Source organism: Anomaloglossus baeobatrachus, unplaced genomic scaffold, assembly GCF_048569485.1.
Source record: "Anomaloglossus baeobatrachus isolate aAnoBae1 unplaced genomic scaffold, aAnoBae1.hap1 Scaffold_263, whole genome shotgun sequence".
In the NCBI taxonomy this organism is placed as follows: Eukaryota; Metazoa; Chordata; class Amphibia; order Anura; family Aromobatidae; genus Anomaloglossus; species Anomaloglossus baeobatrachus.
The window spans coordinates 1-26327 of NW_027442165.1; the positions used below are offsets into that span (position 1 = coordinate 1).

General features: G+C 51.8%; 1 protein-coding gene, 5 non-coding genes and 5 pseudogenes across 6 annotated transcripts; all 11 read left to right on the forward strand.

Annotated features, from left to right (window-relative positions):
• The first annotated feature begins 525 nt into the window (after positions 1 to 525).
• Positions 526 to 629, forward strand: LOC142264244 (U2 spliceosomal RNA; annotated as a pseudogene).
• A 273-nt stretch (positions 630 to 902) lies between these two features.
• Positions 903 to 2468, forward strand: LOC142264203 (uncharacterized; the record flags this gene model as incomplete). Its single annotated transcript, XM_075332246.1, has 2 exons — positions 903 to 2197; positions 2421 to 2468. Coding segments are annotated over 2 exons (1343 nt in total), but the record flags the coding sequence as incomplete, so codon positions are not given.
• Positions 2469 to 6044: 3576 nt separating this feature from the next.
• LOC142264243 (U2 spliceosomal RNA) lies at positions 6045 to 6248 on the forward strand (annotated as a pseudogene).
• Positions 6249 to 7846: 1598 nt separating this feature from the next.
• LOC142264291 (U2 spliceosomal RNA) lies at positions 7847 to 8031 on the forward strand. Its single transcript, XR_012730831.1, has one exon. It is a non-coding gene; the product is annotated as a U2 spliceosomal RNA (small nuclear RNA).
• A 1395-nt stretch (positions 8032 to 9426) lies between these two features.
• LOC142264245 (U2 spliceosomal RNA) lies at positions 9427 to 9530 on the forward strand (annotated as a pseudogene).
• A 5429-nt stretch (positions 9531 to 14959) lies between these two features.
• On the forward strand, positions 14960 to 15165 carry LOC142264289 (U2 spliceosomal RNA; annotated as a pseudogene).
• A 1915-nt stretch (positions 15166 to 17080) lies between these two features.
• On the forward strand, positions 17081 to 17274 carry LOC142264259 (U2 spliceosomal RNA). Its single transcript, XR_012730806.1, has one exon. It is a non-coding gene; the product is annotated as a U2 spliceosomal RNA (small nuclear RNA).
• A 1290-nt stretch (positions 17275 to 18564) lies between these two features.
• On the forward strand, positions 18565 to 18774 carry LOC142264242 (U2 spliceosomal RNA; annotated as a pseudogene).
• A 1885-nt stretch (positions 18775 to 20659) lies between these two features.
• LOC142264301 (U2 spliceosomal RNA) lies at positions 20660 to 20852 on the forward strand. The gene has a single exon (XR_012730838.1). It is a non-coding gene; the product is annotated as a U2 spliceosomal RNA (small nuclear RNA).
• A 1288-nt stretch (positions 20853 to 22140) lies between these two features.
• Positions 22141 to 22325, forward strand: LOC142264220 (U2 spliceosomal RNA). The gene has a single exon (XR_012730786.1). It is a non-coding gene; the product is annotated as a U2 spliceosomal RNA (small nuclear RNA).
• Positions 22326 to 23613: 1288 nt separating this feature from the next.
• On the forward strand, positions 23614 to 23798 carry LOC142264278 (U2 spliceosomal RNA). The gene has a single exon (XR_012730820.1). It is a non-coding gene; the product is annotated as a U2 spliceosomal RNA (small nuclear RNA).
• The last annotated feature ends 2529 nt before the right edge of the window (positions 23799 to 26327 follow it).

Genomic DNA, 26327 nt, shown 5'->3' on the forward strand with positions numbered 1-26327 from the left:
GCTGCGCAGCAGAAGTTGTTCTTTGGGTGGGAGGGTGGGCTAGTGTAAGGAGGGGGCAAGCTCTTTTTTTCCCGGGTGGTAGGGGGATGACAGGAGAAGGGATGCGGGTGGTGAGAAGGGTACAGACGGCAGGGTTTGGGGGCTGGGAAGGAAAGGGAAAAGATTAGGGTTTGGGGATGATGAAAGGGCTTTCTACGGGTAAGGATGGCAAAGGGTGGCAGTGACGGAAAGTCAGGCAACCTGTCCTGTCCGTCTTTTTGTATCGTGAATTGGAAAGACTGCAAGGGGGAGGGGAGTTGCTTGCGCCCTAAAGGAGGAGTTATTCAGATTCATTGCAGTGGGGGGCGGCGGCTGCAAAACGCACCATTCTTCTTGTTTTTGCTCTGCAAAGCAGCCTTTTCAAGGGTTGGCTTGGGTGACAAAATGTCTTCTGTAGGCGTGGGTTTGTCTCCCTCTCGCTCTCTCTCCCTAAGATGTGTCCGGCATAGGACAGGGTGCCACTCGAGGCCCAAACCAATTCTGGTTATCGCTTCTCGGCCTTTTGGCTAAGATCAAGTGTAGTATCTGTTCTTATCAGAACAAACTGAGCTAGCTACACTTGACGAGATACGATCAGGGAGACAAGCTCCGAAGCCCAGCCGAGACCGAAAGAGGGAGATCGGACGGAAGAAGAGCTTGGCAGAAAGAAGCAAGAAGACGAAGGCTCGGAGAAGACTTGGGGAGACCAGAGGAACTTCGAGGAGGAACACAGCGGGAGAAGACACCCGGAGAAGAATCCAAGATCCAGCTCCGGGAACTCAAGCAGGAACCAGCCATGGCAAGCAAGCCAGAGAAGGCAGCCAAGAAGGCTCAGGACCCAGGGACCTCCAGGAAGGCTCATCCAGAGGCTTCTTCGGCCCAAGAGGCCCCTACCTCCGACGCCGGCCAGCCGGAGGGAGCCCGGACGCCGCCTGAAAAGGCTCCAACCCTGGAGCCTTGGATGCGGCAGACGGTCGCCCTGAAGCTAAAGGCGGTGGATGGTAGGTTGCCGGACATGTCCAGCGACGTGTTCTGCAAGAAGATGATTCTGGATCAGGGCTTCTCCAGGGCGGAAACCCTGAGTGTCCAGACCTTCATGACTGGCATCTTTCTGGTAACCTTTGCCACGGTGAATGCCTGCAGGAGATACTGGGAGGCGATGAACGCAGCGATGCCGGACTCCCCTTTTCATTCTTTTTTAGGATCCTGTCCTATACAGAGGGATGAGAAGAGGATCACGGTCTCCATGCGGAACCCGCACACCCCAGGAAGAGACATATCCACGTTCCTGGGACGCTTCTGCACAGTGGTGAGGGAACCATCCCACATCCTTAACGGCAGCGGATTCTGGACGGGTAAGTGGTCAGTAACCGTTCGACTCCACAGGGAACTAGCATCCGAGGACGGCCTTCAGCACCTGCCCCCGACATTCTCTCTGGGAATCTCCTTTGGTCTCATCTACTACCCGGACATGCCACACAACTGCAGGAAATGTGGTGGGAAAGGGCATTCGATGAAGACCTGCCAGGAGGACGCCTGCAGGGTTTGCCGGGTGACGGGACACAGCTCCAAGGATTGTCCGAAGAAGATGACCTGCAACTTATGTGGACTGGCGGCCCACCTTTACAAGGACTGCCCACAACGAGAGAAATCCTGGGCAAGGGTGGCTGCGGCGACCCAGGCTCGGGTAGTCGCAGCCTCGTCGACTAAGGCAGCTACGACCAAAGCCACAGAGGCCAAGGCGGCCAAGAACCCGGTGACCGCGGCTCCAGCCAAAGCCCCAGCGGCCACGGAGTCCAGGAAGAAGGGTAATAAAACTGCTGCCCCCTCCCTGGTCCCCCCCCCTGTCACCCCTGTCCAAACCCCTTTACCCCCGGCCAACCCCACTGAGGATTCCACCACCTCCACCTCTTTTCCCTACTCCTCAGTCGGTGCCCTTACCCCCCCTCCAAAGCCCACTCTCCCTCCCCAGACCATGAGAGCAGAGGGCCTCAGCACTCCTGCACCTTTCACCGAGAAGGATTTTCCAGCTCTTGTCTCCTCAGGTACAAGCCAAAGGAAGAGGCAGTTGGAAGATAGTCCTGTCGCAGAACATTCCAAGTTGTTCATTGTGGATCTCAATCCAACCCAGGAAGAGGAGGACGACCTCCTCCCGGAACCAGATGTGTTGGAGCAGATGGTGGAGTCCCTGGTGTCCGAAGAAGAAATGGAGGAGTCGGAAGCCACTGAGGCAACATCTCTACTCGACCGGCTAGAAGAAGAAGGTCTGCTGGTGATACCATCACCGACAGACACCAAAGAAGAACCGCCCGACCGGAGTGGTAACTAAGGCACATCGCCTGCACTAACTCTCTCTTCCCTCCAATGACTGCTAACATTGACATCTTTTCCATTAATGTTAGGAGCATCAGAGACAAGTTCAGACGTCGGACGATTTTTGCTTTCCTTAACACTCAGTCTAGTAATGTATTTTTCCTGCAGGAATGCTCCCTTCCCTCCTCTAGGTCCTTCAACCATCTGGCCAGGGAATGGACCCATGGACCGTCCTACTGGTCCGGCGGGGGCGACTGTAGGTCCGCAGGGGTCGCCGTGCTAATCAGGGGAAGCGCCTTCACGTTGGACTCAGTTCAGGAACTCGTCTGCGGCAGGTTACTGCTCGTGGACGGTACCTGGGCTGGAGAACCTGTCAGGTTCATCAATGTGTACGCTTCTCCTGTGAAGAACGATCGACTGGAGCTCCTCCGAGCCCTGCGCCCTCAGCTCGCCACCACCAGGATGGTAGTGATGGCCGGGGACTTCAACTGCCCGATTGAGGCGGATGGACGCAGTTCTGGAACGGGTGCCAAGTTAGACGTCACATCCAAACTGCTCATTGAGATGGTGACCGAAGCCTCTCTCGTGGACGTTGTGGGCTCCATCGGACACGGATCTGTGAATTATTCATGGTGCCGACCTGATGGTTCACTGCGTTCCAGGATTGACTTCGTGTTTACCTCTCGGACGGTTGGGCGGAGTGGGCACTCGATGGTCCCCTGCTTCTTCTCTGACCACAGAGCCATTCACTTTCAAGGTGCGCTGGGCCACGGCTTTCCTGTTGGCCCTGGCTCCTGGAAGCTGAACTGCTCTCTGCTGGAAAAGGGGGAAGTTCTGGAGGAGCTTAGAGCGGCCTACTCCACGTGGCGGGCCTACAAGGCAGGCTTCCAGTCTGTTTCTGACTGGTGGGAATACGTTAAACTCGAGTTCCGTTTCTTCTTTCAGGCAAAGAGTCAACAACAGGCGTGTGTGAAGAAGAGGGACTTCAGGAGACTCCAGCATGAGCTGCGTTCCCTGCATGACCTTCTTCGATGTGGCTGGGACGTGAGAGAGGAGCTGGAGGAGACTAAGAAGAGCCTGAAAAGGCACTTTGAGGAGGAGTCCAAGCGAATTGTCTTCCGTTCCAAAGTGGAGAACCTGGAGAAGGGTGAGAAATGTAACTCGTTCTTTTTCAGGAAGCTCCACACCGGTCATACACCCCTGAATGAACTACGAGATGAGAGTGGAATCATGCGACGCGGGAAAGAGGACGTGATGAAAGTCGTCAGCGACTTCTACAGCGAACTCTACGCCCGCAAGACTAGCGACCCCGAGGCCGCCGATAAGTTCCTGTCAGGTATCACTAACCATCTTGACCCTGCAGATGCGGCGGCCATGGACGTCCCTCTGACGGTGGACGAGCTGCTCTCGGCCGCCAGATCCTTTAGGTCCGGCAGGACTCCGGGCAGTGATGGCCTCCCAGCAGAGCTCTATGTAGCACTGGGGGACCTCATCTGTCCGGACTTGTTAGATCTGTATGAGGAGATGGTGGTGGAGGGCAGAATGCCTCCGTCCCTGAGGGAAGGAATGGTCACGATCCTGTACAAGCGCAAAGGAGAGAGGTGCGACCTGAAGAATTGGCGTCCCATCACCCTTCTGAACGTCGACTACAAGATCCTGGCCAAGACGATGGCAACGAGACTGAAGACGGTTATTGGACGGATCATCCACCCGGATCAGACCTGCGGCATCCCCGGACGTCGCATCGCAGACAGCCTGGCTCTCATGCGGGACACGGTCGAGTACATCAAGGCCCGCCGGGTGCACGCTTCCCTGATCTCGTTGGATCAGGAAAAGGCCTTCGACCGTGTTTCCCATGAGTTCCTGGGCAAAGCTCTGCACAGGTTAGGTTTGGGTAACATGTTTTGTTTGTATGTCCAACTAATGTATTTTGATATTCACAGCTCGGTGTTGGTAAACGGCTGGAAGACTGACCCCTTCCCGGTCCTCTCAGGGGTCAGACAAGGCTGCCCTCTGTCACCTCTTCTTTTTGTTTGTGTTATAGAACTCTTTGCAGAGGCTATCCGGCGGAATGGAGAGATCAGAGGGATCACCGCACCAGGACCAGATCGCTTCGAGGTCAAGTGCTCGCTCTACATGGACGACGTGACCGTCTTCTGCGCGGACCGGCGCTCAGTTGACACCCTCGTCCAGACCTGTGAGACCTTCGACGGGCTTCGGGAGCCAAAGTCAACTGCGGGAAGTCGGAAGCCATGCTCTTCGGGGACTGGCAGCCGGCCTCTTCCGCCCCCTTCCCTTTCAGCATCCAGCCGGATTTCATCAAGGTTCTTGGAGTCTGGTTCGGGAAGGAAGGAGCAGCCCTCAAGTCCTGGGAGGAACGCTTGATCAAGATCACCCAACGGATCGGTCTGTGGAGCCTCAGACGCCTCACCTGTGAGGGCAAAGCACTGGTCCTGCGTAACGAGGTACTGCCCGTGCTGCAGTACACGGCCCAGGCCTGGCCCCCCCTTGCCACCGTGTGCAGGGCCATTACCAGGACGGTGTTTCGTTTTGTCTGGGGATCCAAGATGGACAGAGTAAAGCGGACCATCATGTACAAGGATCCTCGCAAGGGTGGGAAGGGCGTACCCGATATCCCCACCCTCCTGCGATCCTCCTTCGTATGTGACTGCGTTCGCCGATCTCTGCGAGTCAAGAGAGGTTCTGCGGGTAGGTCCATGTCTCGCTTCTTCCTGCTCCCCCTTTGGAGAAGGTTCGGCTGGGACAAGTGGGACAGCTCCTTCCCCTACAACTGGACGACGCCATGGTTCTACGGAGACGTTGTCCGGTTTGTGAGGGAATACCAACTGGAGGACTCAAGCCTGATTTGTGGAAGCCAAAGACTATCCACAAACTCATCAGAGCCAAGGACGAAAATGGAGAACATTCCAGGACTTCACCACGACACACTGGAGACTGTTTGGACCAACGTGTCATCGGCTGGATTGACCAACGGGCACAAGGACTTGTCATGGATGGCGATACAGGGCGGACCTGCCCGTCCGGTCATTCATGCACGCCCGGAACCTGTGCAAAACCCGGTACTGCCCAAGGTGCCCCTTCGTGGAGGAAACATCGCTGCACGCCTTTTGGGACTGCCGTTTTGCACAGCGCCTGTTGGTTGCCCTGGAGGATGACCTGAGGAACTCCGTCCCCAGAGGGAGCCTATCGTACCATTCCGTACTTTATGGACTCTTCCCTGGGACTCACACCGTTGGAGCCATCCAGGAGGCTTGGCGCCTTATGAACTGCTTTAAGGACGCTATATGGGTCGCCAGGAACCGGCTCATCTTGAAGAGGGAGAGGATGTCTATCCAGGACTGCCGCAGGCTGATCCACAGCCTGCTCAGAGACTATTCCATCATGGACAGTCCGGACGACAGCGCCGAGGAGGAGGTCTAAACCTCTTCCACGCCCCCTCCCTCCTTTTCCCGTTTATGTGCGTCCTTCAATAAAGCTTCGGGCCTGTGATTTCCCCACCCTATCCCTTTTCCCCTACCCCCATCCCCCAATCGCCGGTTCGTCGTTATTTATTGTCTAACTTTTTCTTTCAGCTTGAGTGCTACGGATAGCATAGGAGCGTGATGTATAGTTTAGTGCGTCGTACTCTATTGCTATGTAAGAATGATTGTATATTTCTGTGTGTACGGGGCTGCGGCACCGTACATGGTTTGTTACTTTTTTTTTGAGAAGTGCATGATAATAAAGATGCTGTTAAATCAAAAATCTGTTCTTATCAGTTTAATATCTGATACGTCCCCTATCTGGGGACCCATATATTAAATGGATTTTAGAACAGGGAGATGGAAAAAGAGCTTGCTCTGTCCACTCCACACATGACCTGGTATTGCAGTACCTCCAGGACCGGTGCACCCCTTCTTAACCCAGTTTCCAAAAGCAGAACTCAATTCACCTGATTCATATTAGCCCGATTTAATGAATTGGAAGAAAGCATACGTCTTCATATGCACTCAATTTGGCCCATTCACTTTTCACACTTCCTCCTTTTGTTTTTTATCTTTCACACTTTTACTTTCTTTATTCATCCAAATAGCAAACTCGTCACCACTCAACCTGACCAACTCGGCTATGTCCCGTGCTGCAGTATCTTCTTCTCTGTCTTATCTAGATCATTTGCAATTGAATGGAATAGATCCCTTTTGGACAAAGTGGATTCACCTGCTGCTGCAGTGACCACAGGTGTGATAAGATCTAGAATTGGCATCTGGTGCGATCTCTCCGCTTCCACTCCAAATAAAGTTACCTGTTTATTCCTATCATGCATTGGTTTTTGGGGTTTTTCTTTGAGTAATGATGATCTCTTTCGTTGTCTGTTGGCTCCCCCTCCTGGAGGAATAGTTTGCTTGCTCTTGACATTCTAAAAGAGAGGTCATGATAGACATTGAGCTTCTGAGCCCAATTGGGGACAGTCATGGGTGATGAATGTTTGCAACCTGCTGCGAAGCCTCATACCGCAATATAAGGAACGTCAAATACTAAGAAAGGGCGGCCTATAAAAGAATTACTACTTTCAATAAGTACACTTAAACGGCTAATTGGGAATAGAAAAACTGTAAAAAGCCCTCTGAGAAAGCCCCCCTCTAACCTTTGTTAGTAAGCTTTTCTGTAGTCTGCCTGTTGATGTATTTTCCGTTTGAACTGTGCACAACATGAAGAGACGGAACACTGGCGGCTTGTCACAATGCCCCCGCTGACATCACAATAGCGCTGCTGCCTAGAAAACAAGCTGCGCAGCAGAAGTTGTTCTTTGGGTGGGAGGGTGGGCTAGTGTAAGGAGGGGGCAAGCTCTTTTTTTCCCGGGTGGTAGGGGGATGACAGGAGAAGGGATGCGGGTGGTGAGAAGGGTACAGACGGCAGGGTTTGGGGGCTGGGAAGGAAAGGGAAAAGATTAGGGTTTGGGGATGATGAAAGGGCTTTCTACGGGTAAGGATGGCAAAGGGTGGCAGTGACGGAAAGTCAGGCAACCTGTCCTGTCCGTCTTTTTGTATCATGAATTGGAAAGACTGCAAGGGGGAGGGGAGTTGCTTGCGCCCTAAAGGAGGAGTTATTCAGATTCATTGCAGTGGGGGGCGGCGGCTGCAAAACGCACCATTCTTCTTGTTTTTGCTCTGCAAAGCAGCCTTTTCAAGGGTTGGCTTGGGTGACAAAATGTCTTCTGTAGGCGTGGGTTTGTCTCCCTCTCGCTCTCTCTCCCTAAGATGTGTCCGGCATAGGCCAGGGTGCCACTCGAGGCCCAAACCAATTCTGGTTATCGCTTCTCGGCCTTTTGGCTAAGATCAAGTGTAGTCCCTTCATTGGGTTTGCCTTGGTCTTGGCTGGGAGGGGCCCGGGCTTGCACAACCGCCGGCCTCGGGGATTGTTGCGCCTTTTGGTGCTTACGTCCCCTTATGGCTGGTGGTTCCTGGGCTCGGGAGGCGATCACCTGCGGCACTGCGCTTTTGTGTGGTGGCCGATGACCGTTTTCTGAAATTTGCGGATGAAATCTCATCTGTTCTTATCAGTTTAATATCTGATACGTCCCCTATCTGGGGACCATATATTAAATGGATTTTTAGAACAGGGAGATGGAAAAAGAGCTTGCTCTGTCCACTCCACGCATTGACCTGGTATTGCAGTACCTCCAGGACCGGTGCACCCCTTCTTAACCCAGTTTCCAAAAGCAGAACTCAATTCACCTGATTCATATTAGCCCGATTTAATGAATTGGAAGAAAGCATACGTCTTCATATGCACCTCAATTTGGCCCATTCACTTTTCACACTTCCTCCTTTTGTTTTTTATCTTTCACACTTTTTACTTTCTTTATTCATCCAAATAGCAAACTCATCACCACTCAACCTGACCAACTCGGCTATGTCCCGTGCTGCAGTATCTTCTTCTCTGTCTTATCTAGATCATTTGCAATTGAATGGAATAGATCCCTTTTGGACAAAGTGGATTCACCTGCTGCTGCAGTGACCACAGGTGTGATAAGATCTAGAATTGGCATCTGGTGCGATCTCTCCGCTTCCACTCCAAATAAAGTTACCTGTTTATTCCTATCATGCATTGGTTTTTGGGGTTTTCTTTGAGTAATGATGATCTCTTTCGTTGTCTGTTGGCTCCCCCTCCTGGAGGAATAGTTTGCTTGCTCTTGGACATTCTAAAAGAGAGGTCATGATAGACATTGAGCTTCTGAGCCCAATTGGGGACAGTCATGGGTGATGAATGTTTGCAACCTGCTGCGAAGCCTCATACCGCAATATAAGGAACGTCAAATACTAAGAAAGGGCGGCCTATAAAAGAATTACTACTTTCAATAAGTACACTTAAACGGCTAATTGGGAATAGAAAAACTGTAAAAAGCCCTCTGAGAAAGCCCCCCTCTAACCTTTGTTAGTAAGCTTTTCTGTAGTCTGCCTGTTGATGTATTTTCCGTTTGAACTGTGCACAACATGAAGAGACGGAACACTGGCGGCTTGTCACAATGCCCCCGCTGACATCACAATAGCGCTGCTGCCTAGAAAACAAGCTGCGCAGCAGAAGTTGTTCTTTGGGTGGGAGGGTGGGCTAGTGTAAGGAGGGGGCAAGCTCTTTTTTTCCCGGGTGGTAGGGGGATGACAGGAGAAGGGATGCGGGTGGTGAGAAGGGTACAGACGGCAGGGTTTGGGGGCTGGGAAGGAAAGGGAAAAGATTAGGGTTTGGGGATGATGAAAGGGCTTTCTACGGGTAAGGATGGCAAAGGGTGGCAGTGACGGAAAGTCAGGCAACCTGTCCTGTCCGTCTTTTTGTATCGTGAATTGGAAAGACTGCAAGGGGGAGGGGAGTTGCTTGCGCCCTAAAGGAGGAGTTATTCAGATTCATTGCAGTGGGGGGCGGCGGCTGCAAAACGCACCATTCTTCTTGTTTTTGCTCTGCAAAGCAGCCTTTTCAAGGGTTGGCTTGGGTGACAAAATGTCTTCTGTAGGCGTGGGTTTGTCTCCCTCTCGCTCTCTCTCCCTAAGATGTGTCCGGCATAGGCCAGGGTGCCACTCGAGGCCCAAACCAATTCTGGTTATCGCTTCTCGGCCTTTTGGCTAAGATCAAGTGTAGTATCTGTTCTTATCAGAACAAACTGAGCTAGCTACACTTGACGAGATACGATCAGGGAGACAAGCTCCGAAGCCCAGCCGAGACCGAAAGAGGGAGATCGGACGGAAGAAGAGCTTGGCAGAAAGAAGCAAGAAGACGAAGGCTCGGAGAAGACTTGGGGAGACCAGAGGAACTTCGAGGAGGAACACAGCGGGAGAAGACACCCGGAGAAGAATCCAAGATCCAGCTCCGGGAACTCAAGCAGGAACCAGCCATGGCAAGCAAGCCAGAGAAGGCAGCCAAGAAGGCTCAGGACCCAGGGACCTCCAGGAAGGCTCATCCAGAGGCTTCTTCGGCCCAAGAGGCCCCTACCTCCGACGCCAGCCAGCCGGAGGGAGCCCGGACGCCGCCTGAAAAGGCTCCAACCCTGGAGCCTTGGATGCGGCAGACGGTCGCCCTGAAGCTAAAGGCGGTGGATGGTAGGTTGCCGGACATGTCCAGCGACGTGTTCTGCAAGAAGATGATTCTGGATCAGGGCTTCTCCAGGGCGGAAACCTTGAGTGTCCAGACCTTCATGACTGGCATTTTTCTGGTAACCTTTGCCACGGTGAATGCCTGCAGGAGATACTGGGAGGCGATGAACGCAGCGATGCCGGACTCCCCTTTTCATTCTTTTTTAGGATCCTGTCCTATACAGAGGGATGAGAAGAGGATCACGGTCTCCATGCGGAACCCGCACACCCCAGGAAGAGACATCTCCACGTTCCTGGGACGTCTCTGCACAGTGGTGAGGGAGCCATCCCACATCCTTAACGGCAACGGATTCTGGACGGGTAAGTGGTCAGTAACCGTTCGACTCTACAGGGAACCAGCATCCGAGGATGGTCTCCAGCACCTGCCCCCGACATTCTCTCTGGGAAACTCCTTTGGTCTCATCTACTACCCGGACATGCCACACAACTGCAGGAAATGTGGCGGGAAAGGGCATTCGATGAAGACCTGCAAGGAGGACGCCTGCAGGGTTTGCCGGGTGACAGGACACAGCTCCAAGGACTGCCCAAAGAAGAAGACTTGCAACCTATGTGGACAGGCGGACCACCTTTACAAGGACTGCCCACAGCGGGAGAAATCCTGGGCAAGGGTTGCCGCGGCGACCCAGTATCGGGTAGTCACAGCCTCGTCGACCAAGGCAGCTACGACCAAGGCCACAGAGGCCAAGGACAAGGCGGCCAAGAACCCGGCGACCGTGGCTCCAGCCGATGCCCCAGCAGCCACGGAGTCCAGGGAAAAGAAGGGTAAGAAAACTGTTGCCCCCTCCCTGGTCCCCCCCCCTGTCACCCCTGTCCAAACCCCTCCCCCCCCGGCCAACCCTACTGAGGATTCCACTACCTCCACCTCATTTCCCTACTCCTCAGTTGGTCTCCTCACCCCCCCCCCAAAGCCCACTCTCCCTCCCCAGACCATGAGAGCAGAGGGCCTCAGCACTCTTGCACTTTTCACCGAGGAGGATTTTCCAGCTCTTGTCTCCTCAGGTACAGGCCAAAGGAAAAGGAAGGTGGAAGATAGTCCTGTCGCAGAACCTTCCAAGCTGTTCATTGTGGACCTTAACCCACCCCAGGAAGAGGAGGATGGCCTCCTCCCAGAACCGGACGTGTTGGAGCAGATGGTGGAGTCCCTTGTGGCCGAAGAAGAAATGGAGGAGTCGGAAGCCACTGAGGCACCATCCCTGCTTGATCAGCTAGCAGAAGAGGGTCTGCTGGAGATACCCTTACCAGCAGGTGCCAAAGAGGAAGAACCGCCCGACCGGAGTGGTAACTAAGGCACACCGCCTGCTCTAACTTTCTCTTTCCTCCAATGACTGCTAACATTAACATCTTTTCCATTAATGTTAGGAGCATCAGAGACAAGTTCCGACGTCAGACAATTTTTGCGTTCCTTAACACTCAGTCTAGTGATGTATTTTTCCTGCAGGAATGCTCCCTTCCCTCCTCTAGGTCCTTCAACCATCTGGCCAGGGAGTGGACCCATGGCCCATCCTACTGGTCTGGCGGGGGCGACTGTAGGTCCGCGGGGGTCGCCGTGCTGATCAGGGGAAGCGCCTTCACATTGGACTCTGTTCAGGAAATCGTCTGCGGCAGGTTACTGCTCGTGGATGGCACCTGGGCGGGAGAACCTGTCAGGTTCATCAATGTGTATGCTTCTCCTGTGAAGAGCGATCGACTGGAGCTCCTCCAAGCCCTGCGCCCTCAGCTCGCTACCGCCAGGACGGTAGTGATGGCCGGGGATTTCAACTGCCCGATTGAGGAGGATGGACGCAGTTCTGGAACGGCTGCCAAGTTGGACGTCACATCCAAACTGCTCATTGAGATGGTGACCGAAGCCTCTCTTGTGGACGTTGTTGGCTCCATCGGACACGGATCCGTGAACTATTCATGGTGCCGATCCGATGGCTCGCTGCGTTCCAGGATTGACTTTGTGTTTACCTCTCGGGCGGTTGGGCGGAGTGGGCACTCGATGGTCCCCTGCTTCTTCTCTGACCACAGAGCCATTCACTTTCAAGGTGTGCTGGGCCATGGCTTCCCCATTGGCCCGGGCTCCTGGAAGCTGAACTGCTCTCTGCTGGAAAAGGGTGAGATTCTGGAGGAGCTTAGAGCTGCCTACTCCACGTGGCGGGCCTACAAGGCGGGCTTCCAGTCTGTTTCTGACTGGTGGGAATACGTTAAACTCGAGTTCCGTTTCTTCTTTCAGGCAAAGAGTCAACAACAGGCGTGTCTGAAGAGGAGGGACTTCAGGAGACTCCAGCGTGAGCTGCGTTCCCTGCAGGACCTTCTTCGATGCGGCTGGGACGTGAGAGAGGAGCTGGAGGAGACTAAGAGGAGCCTGAAAAGGCACTTCGAGGAGGAGTCCGAGCGAATTGTCTTCCGTTCCAAAGTGGAGAACCTGGAGAAGGGTGAGAAATGTAACTCGTTCTTTTTCAGGAAACTCCACGCCGGTCACACGCCCATGAATGAACTACGAGACGAGAGTGGAAACATGCGACGCGGGAAAGAGAATGTGATGAAGGTCGTCAGCGACTTCTACAGCGAACTCTACGCCCGCAAGACTACTGACCCCGAGGCCGCCGATAAGTTCCTGTCAGGTATCACTAACCATCTTGACCCTGCAGACGCGGCGGCCATGGATGTTCCTCTGACGGTGGACGAGCTGCTCTCGGCCGCCAAATCCTTTAGTTCTGGCAGGACACCGGGCAGTGACGGCCTCCCAGCAGAGCTCTATGTAGCGCTGGGAGACCTAATCTGTCCGGACCTGTTAGGGCTGTATGAGGAGATGGTGGTGGAGGGCAGAATGCCTCCATCTCTGAGGGAAGGAATGGTCACGATCCTGTACAAGCGTAAAGGAGAGAGGTGCGACCTGAAGAATTGGCGTCCCATCACCCTTCTGAACGTCGACTACAAGATCCTGGCCAAGACGATGGCAACGAGATTGAAGACTGTTATCGGACGGATCATCCACCCGGATCAGACCTGCGGCATCCCCGGACGTCGCATCGCAGACAGCCTGGCTCTCATGCGGGACACGGTCGAGTACATCAAAGCCCGCCGGGTGCACGCAGCCCTGATCTCGTTGGATCAGGAAAAGGCCTTCGACCGTGTTTCCCATGAGTTCCTGGGCAAAGCTCTGCACAGGTTAGGTTTGGGTAACATGTTTTGCTTGTATGTCCAACTAATGTATTTTGATATTCACAGCTCGGTGTTGGTGAACGGCTGGAAGACTGACCCCTTCCCGGTCCTCTCAGGGGTCAGACAAGGCTGTCCTCTGTCACCTCTTCTTTTTGTTTGTGTTATAGAACTCTTTGCAGAGGCTATCCGGCGGAATGGAGAGATCAGAGGGATCACCGCACCAGGACCAGAACGCTTCGAGGTCAAGTGCTCGCTCTACATGGACGACGTGACTGTCTTCTGCGCGGACCGGCGCTCAGTCGACACCCTCGTCCAGACCTGTGAGACCTTCGGACGGGCTTCGGGAGCCAAAGTCAACTGCGGGAAGTCGGAAGCCATGCTCTTCGGGGACTGGCAGCCGGCCTCTTCCGCCCCCTTCCCTTTCAGCATCCAGCCGGATTTCATCAAGGTTCTTGGAGTCTGGTTCGGGAAGGAAGGAGCAGCCCTCAAGTCCTGGGAGGAACGCTTGACCAAGATCACCCAACGGATCGGTCTGTGGAGCCTCAGACGCCTCACCTGTGAGGGCAAAGCACTGGTCCTGCGTAACGAGGTACTGCCCGTGCTGCAGTACACGGCCCAGGCCTGGCCCCCCCTTGCCACCGTGTGCAGGGCCATTACCAGGACGGTGTTTCGTTTTGTCTGGGGATCCAAGATGGACAGAGTAAAGCGGAGCATCATGTACAAGGATCCTCGCAAGGGTGGGAAGGGCGTACCCGATATCCCCACCCTCCTGCGATCCTCCTTCGTATGTGACTGCGTTCGCCGAACTCTGCGAGTCAAGAGAGGTTCCGCGGGTGGGTCCATGTCTCGCTTCTTCCTGCTCCCCCTTTGGAGACGGTTAGGCTGGGACAAGTGGGACAGCTCCTTCCCCTACAACTGGACGGCGCCATGGTTCTACGGAGACGTGGTTCGGTTTGTGAGGGAACACCAACTGGAGGGACTCAAGCCTGATTTGTGGAAGCCAAAGACTATCCACAAACTCATCAGAGCCAAGGACGAAATGGAGAACATTCCAGGACTTCATCACGACACACTGGAGACTGTTTGGACAAACGTGTCATCGGCTGGATTGACCAACGGGCACAAGGACTTGTCATGGATGGCGATACAGGGCGGACTGCCCGTCCGGTCATTCATGCACGCCCGGAACCTGTGCAAAACCCGGTACTGCCCAAGGTGCCCCTTCGTGGAGGAAACATCGCTGCACGCCTTTTGGGACTGCCGTTTCGCACAGCGCCTGTTGGTTGCCCTGGAGGATGACCTGAGGAACTCCGTCCCCAGAGAGAGCCTATCGTACCATTCCGTACTTTATGGACTCTTCCCTGGGACTCACACCGTTGGAGCCATCCAGGAGGCTTGGCGCCTTATGAACTGCTTTAAGGACGCTATTTGGGTCGCCAGGAACCGGCTCATCTTGAAGAGGGAGAGGATGTCTATCCAGGATTGCCGCAGGCTGATCCACAGCCTGCTCAGAGACTATTCCATCATGGACAGTCCGGACGACAGCGCCGAGGAGGAGGTTTAGACCTCTTCCATGCCCCCTCCCTCCTTTTCCCGTTATGTGCGTCTGTCAATAAAGCTTCGGGCCTGTGATTTCCCCACCCTATCCCCCTTTTCCCCTACCCCCATCCCCCAATCGCCGGTTCGTCGTTATTTATTGTCTAACTTTTTCTTTCAGCTTGAGTGTTATGGATAAGCATAGGAGTGTGATGTATAGTTTAGTGCGTCGTACTCTATGGCTATGTAAGAAGGATTGTATAGTTCTGTGTGTACGGGGCTGCGGCACTGTACACGGTTTGTTACCTTTTTGTGAGTAGTGCATGATAATAAAGATGCTGTTAAATCAAAAAAATCTGTTCTTATCAGTTTAATATCTGATACGTCCCCTATCTGGGGACCATATATTAAATGGATTTTTAGAACAGGGAGATGGAAAAAGAGCTTGCTCTGTCCACTCCACGCATTGACCTGGTATTGCAGTACCTCCAGGAACGGTGCACCCCTTCTTAACCCAGTTTCCAAAAGCAGAACTCAATTCACCTGATTCATATTAGCACGATTAACGAATTGAAAGAAAGCAAGCAACTTCATATGCACCTCAATTTGGCCCATTCACTTTTCACTTTTTACTTGCTTTATTCATCCAAATAGCAAACTCATCACCACTCAACTTCACCAACTCTGCTATGTCCCGTGCAGTATCTTGTTCTCAGTCTAATCTAGATCATGTGCAATTGAATGGAATAGATCCCTTTTGGACAAAGTGGAGTCAGCTGCTGCAGTGACCACAGGTGTGTTGCAACCTGCTGCATAGCCTGATACCGCAATATAAGGAACGTCAAATACTAAGAATGGGCGACCTATGAAAGAATTAGTACTTTCATTAAGTATACTAAACCGGCTAATTGGGAATAGACAAACTGTAAAAAGCCCTCTGAGAAAGCCCCCCCTCTAACCTTTGTTAGTACGCTTTTCTGTGGTCTGCCTGTTGATGTATTTTCCGTTTGAACAGTGCACAACATGAAGAGACGGAACACTGGCGGCTTGTCACAATGCCCCCCGATGACATCACAATAGCGCTGCTGCCTAGAAAGACAGCTGCACAGCAGAAATTGCTCTTTGGGTAGGAGGGTGGGCTAGTGGAAGGAGGGGTCAAGCCGTTTTTTTCCCGGGTGGTAGGGGGATCACAGGACAAGGGATGCGGGGGGTGAGAAGGGTTCAGAGGGCAGGGTTTGGGGGCTGGGAAGTGAAGGGAAAAGATTAGGGTTTGGGGATGATGAAAGGGCTTTCTACAGGTAAGGATGGCAAAGGGTGGCAGTGACGGAAAGTCAGGCGACCTGTCCTGTCCGTCTTTTTGTATCATGAATTGGAAAGACTGCAAGGGGCAGGGGAGGTGCTTGTGCCCAAAAGGAGGAGTTATTCAGATTCATTGCAGTGGGCGGCGGCTGCAAAGCGCACCATTCTTCGTGTTTTTGCTGTGCAAAGCAGCCTTTTCAAGGGTTGGCTTGGGTGACAAAATGTCTTCTGTAGGCGTGGGTTTGTCTCCCTCTCACTCTCTCTCCCTAAGATGTGTCCGGCTGAGGCCAGGGTGCCACTCGAGGCCCAAACCAATTCTGGTTATCGCTTCTCGGACTTTTGGCTAAGATCAAGTGTAGTATTGTTCGAAGAGGTGGTTTAAGCTCCAGGCCACCTTAGTACAATGATACAATGCACACTGGAAGGTTGCGCTTGCTAGTACTCTGGGTGGATAGTATATTCATCTAGAGGAAAACATGGCCCTACCAGGATCGAGGCTATTAGACTGAGTAAGGGTGGGGGGCTATGGTACAACGTGCCCCAGGACTGACGACCCTGGAGTGAGTCTGAGCTTGCTGGCTTGGGACCCCGGCAAGCCTTGGGCTCTGTAGCACACCGTACCTTGCCTTTCATACTTTTTGAGCATATTACCCTATCTCGGCCTTCTGGCTAGGAAGGGAAATTTTTATAATCCCGGTCGGAGGTCTGGTCAGCTTTGGGCTGAGAAACTAACACCCGGTTGGAGGTCTGGGTCAGCTTCGGCTGAGAAACCAACACCCGGTTGGAGGTCTGGGTCAGCTTCGGCTGAGAAACCAACACCCGGTTGGAGGTCCGGTTAGCCTTGGGCTGAGAAACCAACACCGGTTGATGGTCCGGGCAGTTTCGGCTGCGAAACCAACAACTAGTAGCTCTCTACTCCACTTGGGTAAGATGCCTGGGTGGACGCTGGGAGCAACGACAAGGCTCAACCAGGCTTCGGCTTGGGGGAGCACCGAAGATCCCTGACCCTTGCTGTGGCCTTCTGGCTCGGAGGGACGGGGTTGATTTTTGGGGACCCTCTCCTCACGGTGGGGTCCACACGAATCCTAGCCTTTGCACTGTTTTTGGTGTGACTTCGGTCATGCATTTTTTGTGGTGCTTTGGAAAGCTTCATTAAATCAAAAAATCTGTTCTTATCAGTTTAATATCTGATACGTCCCCTATCTGGGGACCATATATTAAATGGATTTTTAGAACAGGGAGATGGAAAAAGAGCTTGCTCTGTCCACTCCACGCATTGACCTGGTATTGCAGTACCTCCAGGAACGGTGCACCCCTTCTTAACCCAGTTTCCAAAAGCAGAACTCAATTCACCTGATTCATATTAGCACGATTAACGAATTGAAAGAAAGCAAGCAACTTCATATGCACCTCAATTTGGCCCATTCACTTTTCACTTTTTACTTGCTTTATTCATCCAAATAGCAAACTCATCACCACTCAACTTCACCAACTCTGCTATGTCCCGTGCAGTATCTTGTTCTCAGTCTAATCTAGATCATGTGCAATTGAATGGAATAGATCCCTTTTGGACAAAGTGGAGTCAGCTGCTGCAGTGACCACAGGTGTGTTGCAACCTGCTGCATAGCCTGATACCGCAATATAAGGAACGTCAAATACTAAGAATGGGCGACCTATGAAAGAATTAGTACTTTCATTAAGTATACTAAACCGGCTAATTGGGAATAGACAAACTGTAAAAAGCCCTCTGAGAAAGCCCCCCCTCTAACCTTTGTTAGTACGCTTTTCTGTGGTCTGCCTGTTGATGTATTTTCCGTTTGAACAGTGCACAACATGAAGAGATGGAACACTGGCGGCTTGTCACAATGCCCCCCGATGACATCACAATAGCGCTGCTGCCTAGAAAGACAGCTGCACAGCAGAAATTGCTCTTTGGGTAGGAGGGTGGGCTAGTGGAAGGAGGGGTCAAGCCGTTTTTTTCCCGGGTGGTAGGGGGATCACAGGACAAGGGATGCGGGGGGTGAGAAGGGTTCAGAGGGCAGGGTTTGGGGGCTGGGAAGTGAAGGGAAAAGATTAGGGTTTGGGGATGATGAAAGGGCTTTCTACAGGTAAGGATGGCAAAGGGTGGCAGTGACGGAAAGTCAGGCGACCTGTCCTGTCCGTCTTTTTGTATCATGAATTGGAAAGACTGCAAGGGGCAGGGGAGGTGCTTGTGCCCAAAAGGAGGAGTTATTCAGATTCATTGCAGTGGGCGGCGGCTGCAAAGCGCACCATTCTTCGTGTTTTTGCTGTGCAAAGCAGCCTTTTCAAGGGTTGGCTTGGGTGACAAAATGTCTTCTGTAGGCGTGGGTTTGTCTCCCTCTCACTCTCTCTCCCTAAGATGTGTCCGGCTGAGGCCAGGGTGCCACTCGAGGCCCAAACCAATTCTGGTTATCGCTTCTCGGCCTTTTGGCTAAGATCAAGTGTAGTTTGGGAGGGTACTACCTTGGTTGGTGCTGAAAGGTGCCAGGGTATTGCACAACTGCTGACCTTGGGGGAGTGTGCATCGTAGGATGTCATAGCCCTCTTGTGACGGTCGGTTACCTGGGCAACGAGAGGCGGTCACTTTATTATTTTCAAACTCATCCTTCAAAAAAAAAAAAAAAAAAAAAAAAAAAAAAAAAAATCTGTTCTTATCAGTTTAATATCTGATACGTCTCCTATCTGGGGACCATATATTAAATGGATTTTTAGAACAGGGAGATGGAAAAAGAGCTTGCTCTGTCCACTCCACGCATTGACCTGGTATTGCAGTACCTCCAGGAACGGTGCACCCCTTCTTAACCCAGTTTCCAAAAGCAGAACTCGATTCACCTGATTCATATTAGCCCGATTAGCGAATTGAAATGAATTTTTATCTTTCACACTTTTTACTTGCTTTATTCATCCAAATGGCAAACTCCTCACCACTCAACTTCACCAACTCTGCTATGTCCCGTGCAGTATCTTGTTGTCAGTCTAATCTAGATCATGTGCAATTGAATGGAATAGATCCCTTTTGGACAAAGTGGAGTCAGCTGCTGCAGTGACCACTGGTGTGTTGCAACCTGCTGCAAAGCCTTATACCACAATATAAGGAACGTCAAATACTAAGAATGGGCGACCTATGAAAGAATTAGTACTTTCATTAAGTATACTAAACCGGCTAATTGGGAATAGACAAACTGTAAAAAGCCCTCTGAGAAAGCCCCTCTCTAACCTTTGTTAGTAAGCTTTTCTGTAGCCTGCCTGTTGATGTATTTTCCGTTTGAACAGTGCACAACATGAAGAGACGGAACACTGGCGGCTTGTCACAATGCCCCCCGATGACATCACAATAGCGCTGCTGCCTAGAAAGCCAGCTGCGCAGTAGAAATTGCTCTTTGGGTAGGAGGGTGGGCTAGTGGAAGGAGGGGTCAAGCCGTTTTTTTCCCGGGTGGTAGGGGGATCACAGGACAAGGGATGCGGGGGGTGAGAAGGGTTCAGAGGGCAGGGTTTGGGGGCTGGGAAGTGAAGGGAAAAGATTAGGGTTTGGGGATGATGAAAGGGCTTTCTACAGGTAAGGATGGCAAAGGGTGGCAGTGACGGAAAGTCAGGCGACCTGTCCTGTCCGTCTTTTTGTATCATGAATTGGAAAGACTGCAAGGGGCAGGGGAGGTGCTTGTGCCCAAAAGGAGGAGTTATTCAGATTCATTGCAGTGGGCGGCGGCTGCAAAACGCACTATTCTTCGTGTTTTTGCTGTGCAAAGCAGCCTTTTCAAGGGTTGGCTTGGGTGACAAAATGTCTTCTGTAGGCGTGGGTTTGTCTCCCTCTCACTCTCTCTCCCTAAGATGTGTCCGGCTGAGGCCAGGGTGCCACTCGAGGCCCAAACCAATTCTGGTTATCGCTTCTCGGCCTTTTGGCTAAGATCAAGTGTAGTGTTGTTCGAAGAGGTGGTTTAAGCTCCAGGCCACCTTAGTACAATGATACAATGCACACTGGAAGGTTGCGCTTGCTAGTACTCTGGGTGGATAGTATATTCATCTAGAGGAAAACATGGCCCTACCAGGATCGAGGCTATTAGACTGAGTAAGGGTGGGAGGCTATGGTACAACGTGCCCCAGGACTGACGACCCTGGAGTGAGTCTGAGCTTGCTGGCTTGGGACCCCGGCAAGCCTTGGGCTCTGTAGCACACCGTACCTTGCCTTTTCATACTTTTTGAGCATATTACCCTATCTCGGCCTTCTGGCTAGGAAGGGAAATTTTTATAATCCCGGTCGGAGGTCTGGTCAGCTTTGGGCTGAGAAACTAACACCCGGTTGGAGGTCCGGGTCAGCTTCGGCTGAGAAACCAACACCCGGTTGGAGGTCTGGGTCAGCTTCGGCTGAGAAACCAACACCCGGTTGGAGGTCCGGTTAGCCTTGGGCTGAGAAACCAACACCGGTTGACGGTCCGGGCAGTTTCGGTTGCGAAACCAACAACTAGTAGCTCTCTACTCCACTTGGGTAAGATGCCTGGGTGGACGCTGGGAGCAACGACAAGGCTCAACCAGGCTTCGGCTTGGGGGAGCACCGAAGATCCCTGACCCTTGCTGTGGCCTTCTGGCTCGGAGGGACGGGGTTGATTTTTGGGGACCCTCTCCTCACGGTGGGGTCCACACGAATCCTAGCCTTTGCACTGTTTTTGGTGTGACTTTGGTCATGCATTTTTTGTGGTGCTTTGGAAAGCTTCATTAAATCAAAAATCTGTTCTTATCAGTTTAATATCTGATACGTCCCCTATCTGGGGACCATATATTAAATGGATTTTTAGAACAGGGAGATGGAAAAAGAGCTTGCTCTGTCCACTCCACGCATTGACCTGGTATTGCAGTACCTCCAGGAACGGTGCACCCCTTCTTAACCCAGTTTCCAAAAGCAGAACTCGATTCACCTGATTCATATTAGCCCGATTAGCGAATTGAAATGAATTTTTATCTTTCACACTTTTTACTTGCTTTATTCATCCAAATGGCAAACTCCTCACCACTCAACTTCACCAACTCTGCTATGTCCCGTGCAGTATCTTGTTGTCAGTCTAATCTAGATCATGTGCAATTGAATGGAATAGATCCCTTTTGGACAAAGTGGAGTCAGCTGCTGCAGTGACCACTGGTGTGTTGCAACCTGCTGCAAAGCCTTATACCACAATATAAGGAACGTCAAATACTAAGAATGGGCGACCTATGAAAGAATTAGTACTTTCATTAAGTATACTAAACCGGCTAATTGGGAATAGACAAACTGTAAAAAGCCCTCTGAGAAAGCCCCTCTCTAACCTTTGTTAGTAAGCTTTTCTGTAGCCTGCCTGTTGATGTATTTTCCGTTTGAACAGTGCACAACATGAAGAGACGGAACACTGGCGGCTTGTCACAATGCCCCCCGATGACATCACAATAGCGCTGCTGCCTAGAAAGCCAGCTGCGCAGTAGAAATTGCTCTTTGGGTAGGAGGGTGGGCTAGTGGAAGGAGGGGTCAAGCCGTTTTTTTCCCGGGTGGTAGGGGGATCACAGGACAAGGGATGCGGGGGGTGAGAAGGGTTCAGTGGGCAGGGTTTGGGGGCTGGGAAGTGAAGGGAAAAGATTAGGGTTTGGGGATGATGAAAGGGCTTTCTACAGGTAAGGATGGCAAAGGGTGGCAGTGACGGAAAGTCAGGCGACCTGTCCTGTCCGTCTTTTTGTATCATGAATTGGAAAGACTGCAAGGGGCAGGGGAGGTGCTTGTGCCCAAAAGGAGGAGTTATTCAGATTCATTGCAGTGGGCGGCGGCTGCAAAACGCACCATTCTTCGTGTTTTTGCTGTGCAAAGCAGCCTTTTCAAGGGTTGGCTTGGGTGACAAAATGTCTTCTGTAGGCGTGGGTTTGTCTCCCTCTCACTCTCTCTCCCTAAGATGTGTCCGGCTGAGGCCAGGGTGCCACTCGAGGCCCAAACCAATTCTGGTTATCGCTTCTCGGCCTTTTGGCTAAGATCAAGTGTAGTCCCTTCATTGGGTTTGCCTTGGTCTTGGCTGGGAGGGGCCCGGGCTTGCACAACCGCCGGCCTCGGGGATTGTTGCGCCTTTTGGTGCTTACGTCCCCTTATGGCTGGTGGTTCCTGGGCTCGGGAGGCGATCACCTGCGGCACTGCGCTTTTGTGTGGTGGCCGATGACCGTTTTCTGAAAATTGCGGATGTAATCTCATCTGTTCTTATCAGTTTAATATCTGATACGTCCCCTATCTGGGGACCATATATTAAATGGATTTTTAGAACAGGGAGATGGAAAAAGAGCTTGCTCTGTCCACTCCACGCATTGACCTGGTATTGCAGTACCTCCAGGAACGGTGCACCCCTTCTTAACCCAGTTTCCAAAAGCAGAACTCGATTCACCTGATTCATATTAGCCCGATTAGCGAATTGAAATGAATTTTTATCTTTCACACTTTTTACTTGCTTTATTCATCCAAATGGCAAACTCCTCACCACTCAACTTCACCAACTCTGCTATGTCCCGTGCAGTATCTTGTTGTCAGTCTAATCTAGATCATGTGCAATTGAATGGAATAGATCCCTTTTGGACAAAGTGGAGTCAGCTGCTGCAGTGACCACTGGTGTGTTGCAACCTGCTGCAAAGCCTTATACCACAATATAAGGAACGTCAAATACTAAGAATGGGCGACCTATGAAAGAATTAGTACTTTCATTAAGTATACTAAACCGGCTAATTGGGAATAGACAAACTGTAAAAAGCCCTCTGAGAAAGCCCCTCTCTAACCTTTGTTAGTAAGCTTTTCTGTAGCCTGCCTGTTGATGTATTTTCCGTTTGAACAGTGCACAACATGAAGAGACGGAACACTGGCGGCTTGTCACAATGCCCCCCGATGACATCACAATAGCGCTGCTGCCTAGAAAGCCAGCTGCGCAGTAGAAATTGCTCTTTGGGTAGGAGGGTGGGCTAGTGGAAGGAGGGGTCAAGCCGTTTTTTTCCCGGGTGGTAGGGGGATCACAGGACAAGGGATGCGGGGGGTGAGAAGGGTTCAGAGGGCAGGGTTTGGGGGCTGGGAAGTGAAGGGAAAAGATTAGGGTTTGGGGATGATGAAAGGGCTTTCTACAGGTAAGGATGGCAAAGGGTGGCAGTGACGGAAAGTCAGGCGACCTGTCCTGTCCGTCTTTTTGTATCATGAATTGGAAAGACTGCAAGGGGCAGGGGAGGTGCTTGTGCCCAAAAGGAGGAGTTATTCAGATTCATTGCAGTGGGCGGCGGCTGCAAAACGCACCATTCTTCGTGTTTTTGCTGTGCAAAGCAGCCTTTTCAAGGGTTGGCTTGGGTGACAAAATGTCTTCTGTAGGCGTGGGTTTGTCTCCCTCTCACTCTCTCTCCCTAAGATGTGTCCGGCTGAGGCCAGGGTGCCACTCGAGGCCCAAACCAATTCTGGTTATCGCTTCTCGGCCTTTTGGCTAAGATCAAGTGTAGTCCCTTCATTGGGTTTGCCTTGGTCTTGGCTGGGAGGGGCCCGGGCTTGCACAACCGCCGGCCTCGGGGATTGTTGCGCCTTTTGGTGCTTACGTCCCCTTATGGCTGGTGGTTCCTGGGCTCGGGAGGCGATCACCTGCGGCACTGCGCTTTTGTGTGGTGGCCGATGACCGTTTTCTGAAATTTGCGGATGAAATCTCATCTGTTCTTATCAGTTTAATATCTGATACGTCCCCTATCTGGGGACCATATATTAAATGGATTTTTAGAACAGGGAGATGGAAAAAGAGCTTGCTCTGTCCACTCCACGCATTGACCTGGTATTGCAGTACCTCCAGGAACGGTGCACCCCTTCTTAACCCAGTTTCCAAAAGCAGAACTTGATTCACCTGATTCATATTAGCCCGATTAGCGAATTGAAATGAATTTTTATCTTTCACACTTTTTACTTGCTTTATTCATCCAAATGGCAAACTCCTCACCACTCAACTTCACCAACTCTGCTATGTCCCGTGCAGTATCTTGTTGTCAGTCTAATCTAGATCATGTGCAATTGAATGGAATAGATCCCTTTTGGACAAAGTGGAGTCAGCTGCTGCAGTGACCACTGGTGTGTTGCAACCTGCTGCAAAGCCTTATACCACAATATAAGGAACGTCAAATACTAAGAATGGGCGACCTATGAAAGAATTAGTACTTTCATTAAGTATACTAAACCGGCTAATTGGGAATAGACAAACTGTAAAAAGCCCTCTGAGAAAGCCCCTCTCTAACCTTTGTTAGTAAGCTTTTCTGTAGCCTGCCTGTTGATGTATTTTCCGTTTGAACAGTGCACAACATGAAGAGACGGAACACTGGCGGCTTGTCACAATGCCCCCCGATGACATCACAATAGCGCTGCTGCCTAGAAAGCCAGCTGCGCAGTAGAAATTGCTCTTTGGGTAGGAGGGTGGGCTAGTGGAAGGAGGGGTCAAGCCGTTTTTTTCCCGGGTGGTAGGGGGATCACAGGACAAGGGATGCGGGGGGTGAGAAGGGTTCAGAGGGCAGGGTTTGGGGGCTGGGAAGTGAAGGGAAAAGATTAGGGTTTGGGGATGATGAAAGGGCTTTCTACAGGTAAGGATGGCAAAGGGTGGCAGTGACGGAAAGTCAGGCGACCTGTCCTGTCCGTCTTTTTGTATCATGAATTGGAAAGACTGCAAGGGGCAGGGGAGGTGCTTGTGCCCAAAAGGAGGAGTTATTCAGATTCATTGCAGTGGGCGGCGGCTGCAAAGCGCACCATTCTTCGTGTTTTTGCTGTGCAAAGCAGCCTTTTCAAGGGTTGGCTTGGGTGACAAAATGTCTTCTGTAGGCGTGGGTTTGTCTCCCTCTCACTCTCTCTCCCTAAGATGTGTCCGGCTGAGGCCAGGGTGCCACTCGAGGCCCAAACCAATTCTGGTTATCGCTTCTCGGCCTTTTGGCTAAGATCCAGTGAGGGAAACCTTGCTGGGTCTGGCCTGTGGGCTTTTACGTGGAAGGCGACTTCCGACGCTGTGAAGACTGCGATCGTGTGCCTTGGGCATATTTCTTGTAATGGCAGCTATAAAGAACACGGTTCGTCTGACTGTCTCGGTGGAGAAGAAGAATTCCCTACAGTTAGGACATATAGTGGAGAGCGTGATCATGGAGCTGGGCGGCATTGAGCTGGATAAAGTGTTTTGTATGCAGGAGTTTCCATCTACTGATCAGTATGACATTTCATTTTACCATGAGGAAGACTGTCTGAATTTTTACCAAGACCTGCAGAGGCACCATAAGCATGAGTATATGAGGTACATTTCTGTTACTCCTTTATTTTCTGCAGTGGAGAGACCCCTGACTGTTCTTATGTATAATCCATTTACTGAGACCACCATGGTAAAGGCCTTTTTGGCAAGATACTGCTCCTCTGTGAAAGGTGGCATTCCCCAGAGAAATGTCTTTAATGTATTCAATGGAAATATTAAATTTTGGGTACGTTTTAGACCTGACCCAGAGGGTGTTGGAGGTATCATGCACCCCCCGGCCAATTTTTCAATTGGTGGGAATAGGGGGTTTCTCCATTACCCTGGGCAACCATCCTTTTGCCGGAGTTGTTTCCGATATGGACACATTAAAGAAAATTGCCAGCAGGGACTTACCTGCAGAAACTGCAAGAAAGCAGGGCATGAGGCTGCCAACTGCCCCTCCCCCCCTGTATGTGACCTGTGTGGGGATGGGGATCATACATGTAAGTCCTGCCCGACCCTTGGGGATCAGTACGTTCTGGAGAGGAGAAATTTTGACAGGAAACAGGCTAGATTTAATGTCCGTGCAAACATTCAACCTGCAAAATTTGTTGAAAAACCTGCAGGAATTGGAATGGAGCCTGTAATGCCTGCTGCAGTGGGGGATTCCCATCCTCCGCCTGCTCCTGCTATTGCTGAGCCTGTGTCTGTTGGGGAGTGTAGTGCTCTGCAGGAGGTCACTAATGACTTGCAGGTGCTGCAGGCCTCCGCTGATTCTGCACCTGTGCTATGTGAGGTGGCTGAGACTCCAGAGGCTGCTCAGGGGAATGCTGCAATCAGCACTGACTTTCCCCAGCTGAGCAGCCCTGAGATGGACACCAGTACTGCTGACCTGTCTGCCCCTGGGGAAATCGCCATGTCATCATCCGACGAGGACGCTGCAGGTAACAGCAAGTATTCCCCTGCTGAGCTAGTGGCCTGCTTCCACAAGGTGGTCTCTAAGAGAAAAGACAAGAGACCAGTGAAGAGGCTGAAGACGGGGCCACGGGAGAAAGTTGATTTCTACTCCCAAAACCCCTTTGAGGTTCTAAGTCCAGACTCCAATGCCAGCACTACTTCTCTTTCAGGGGTCATTGAAGAC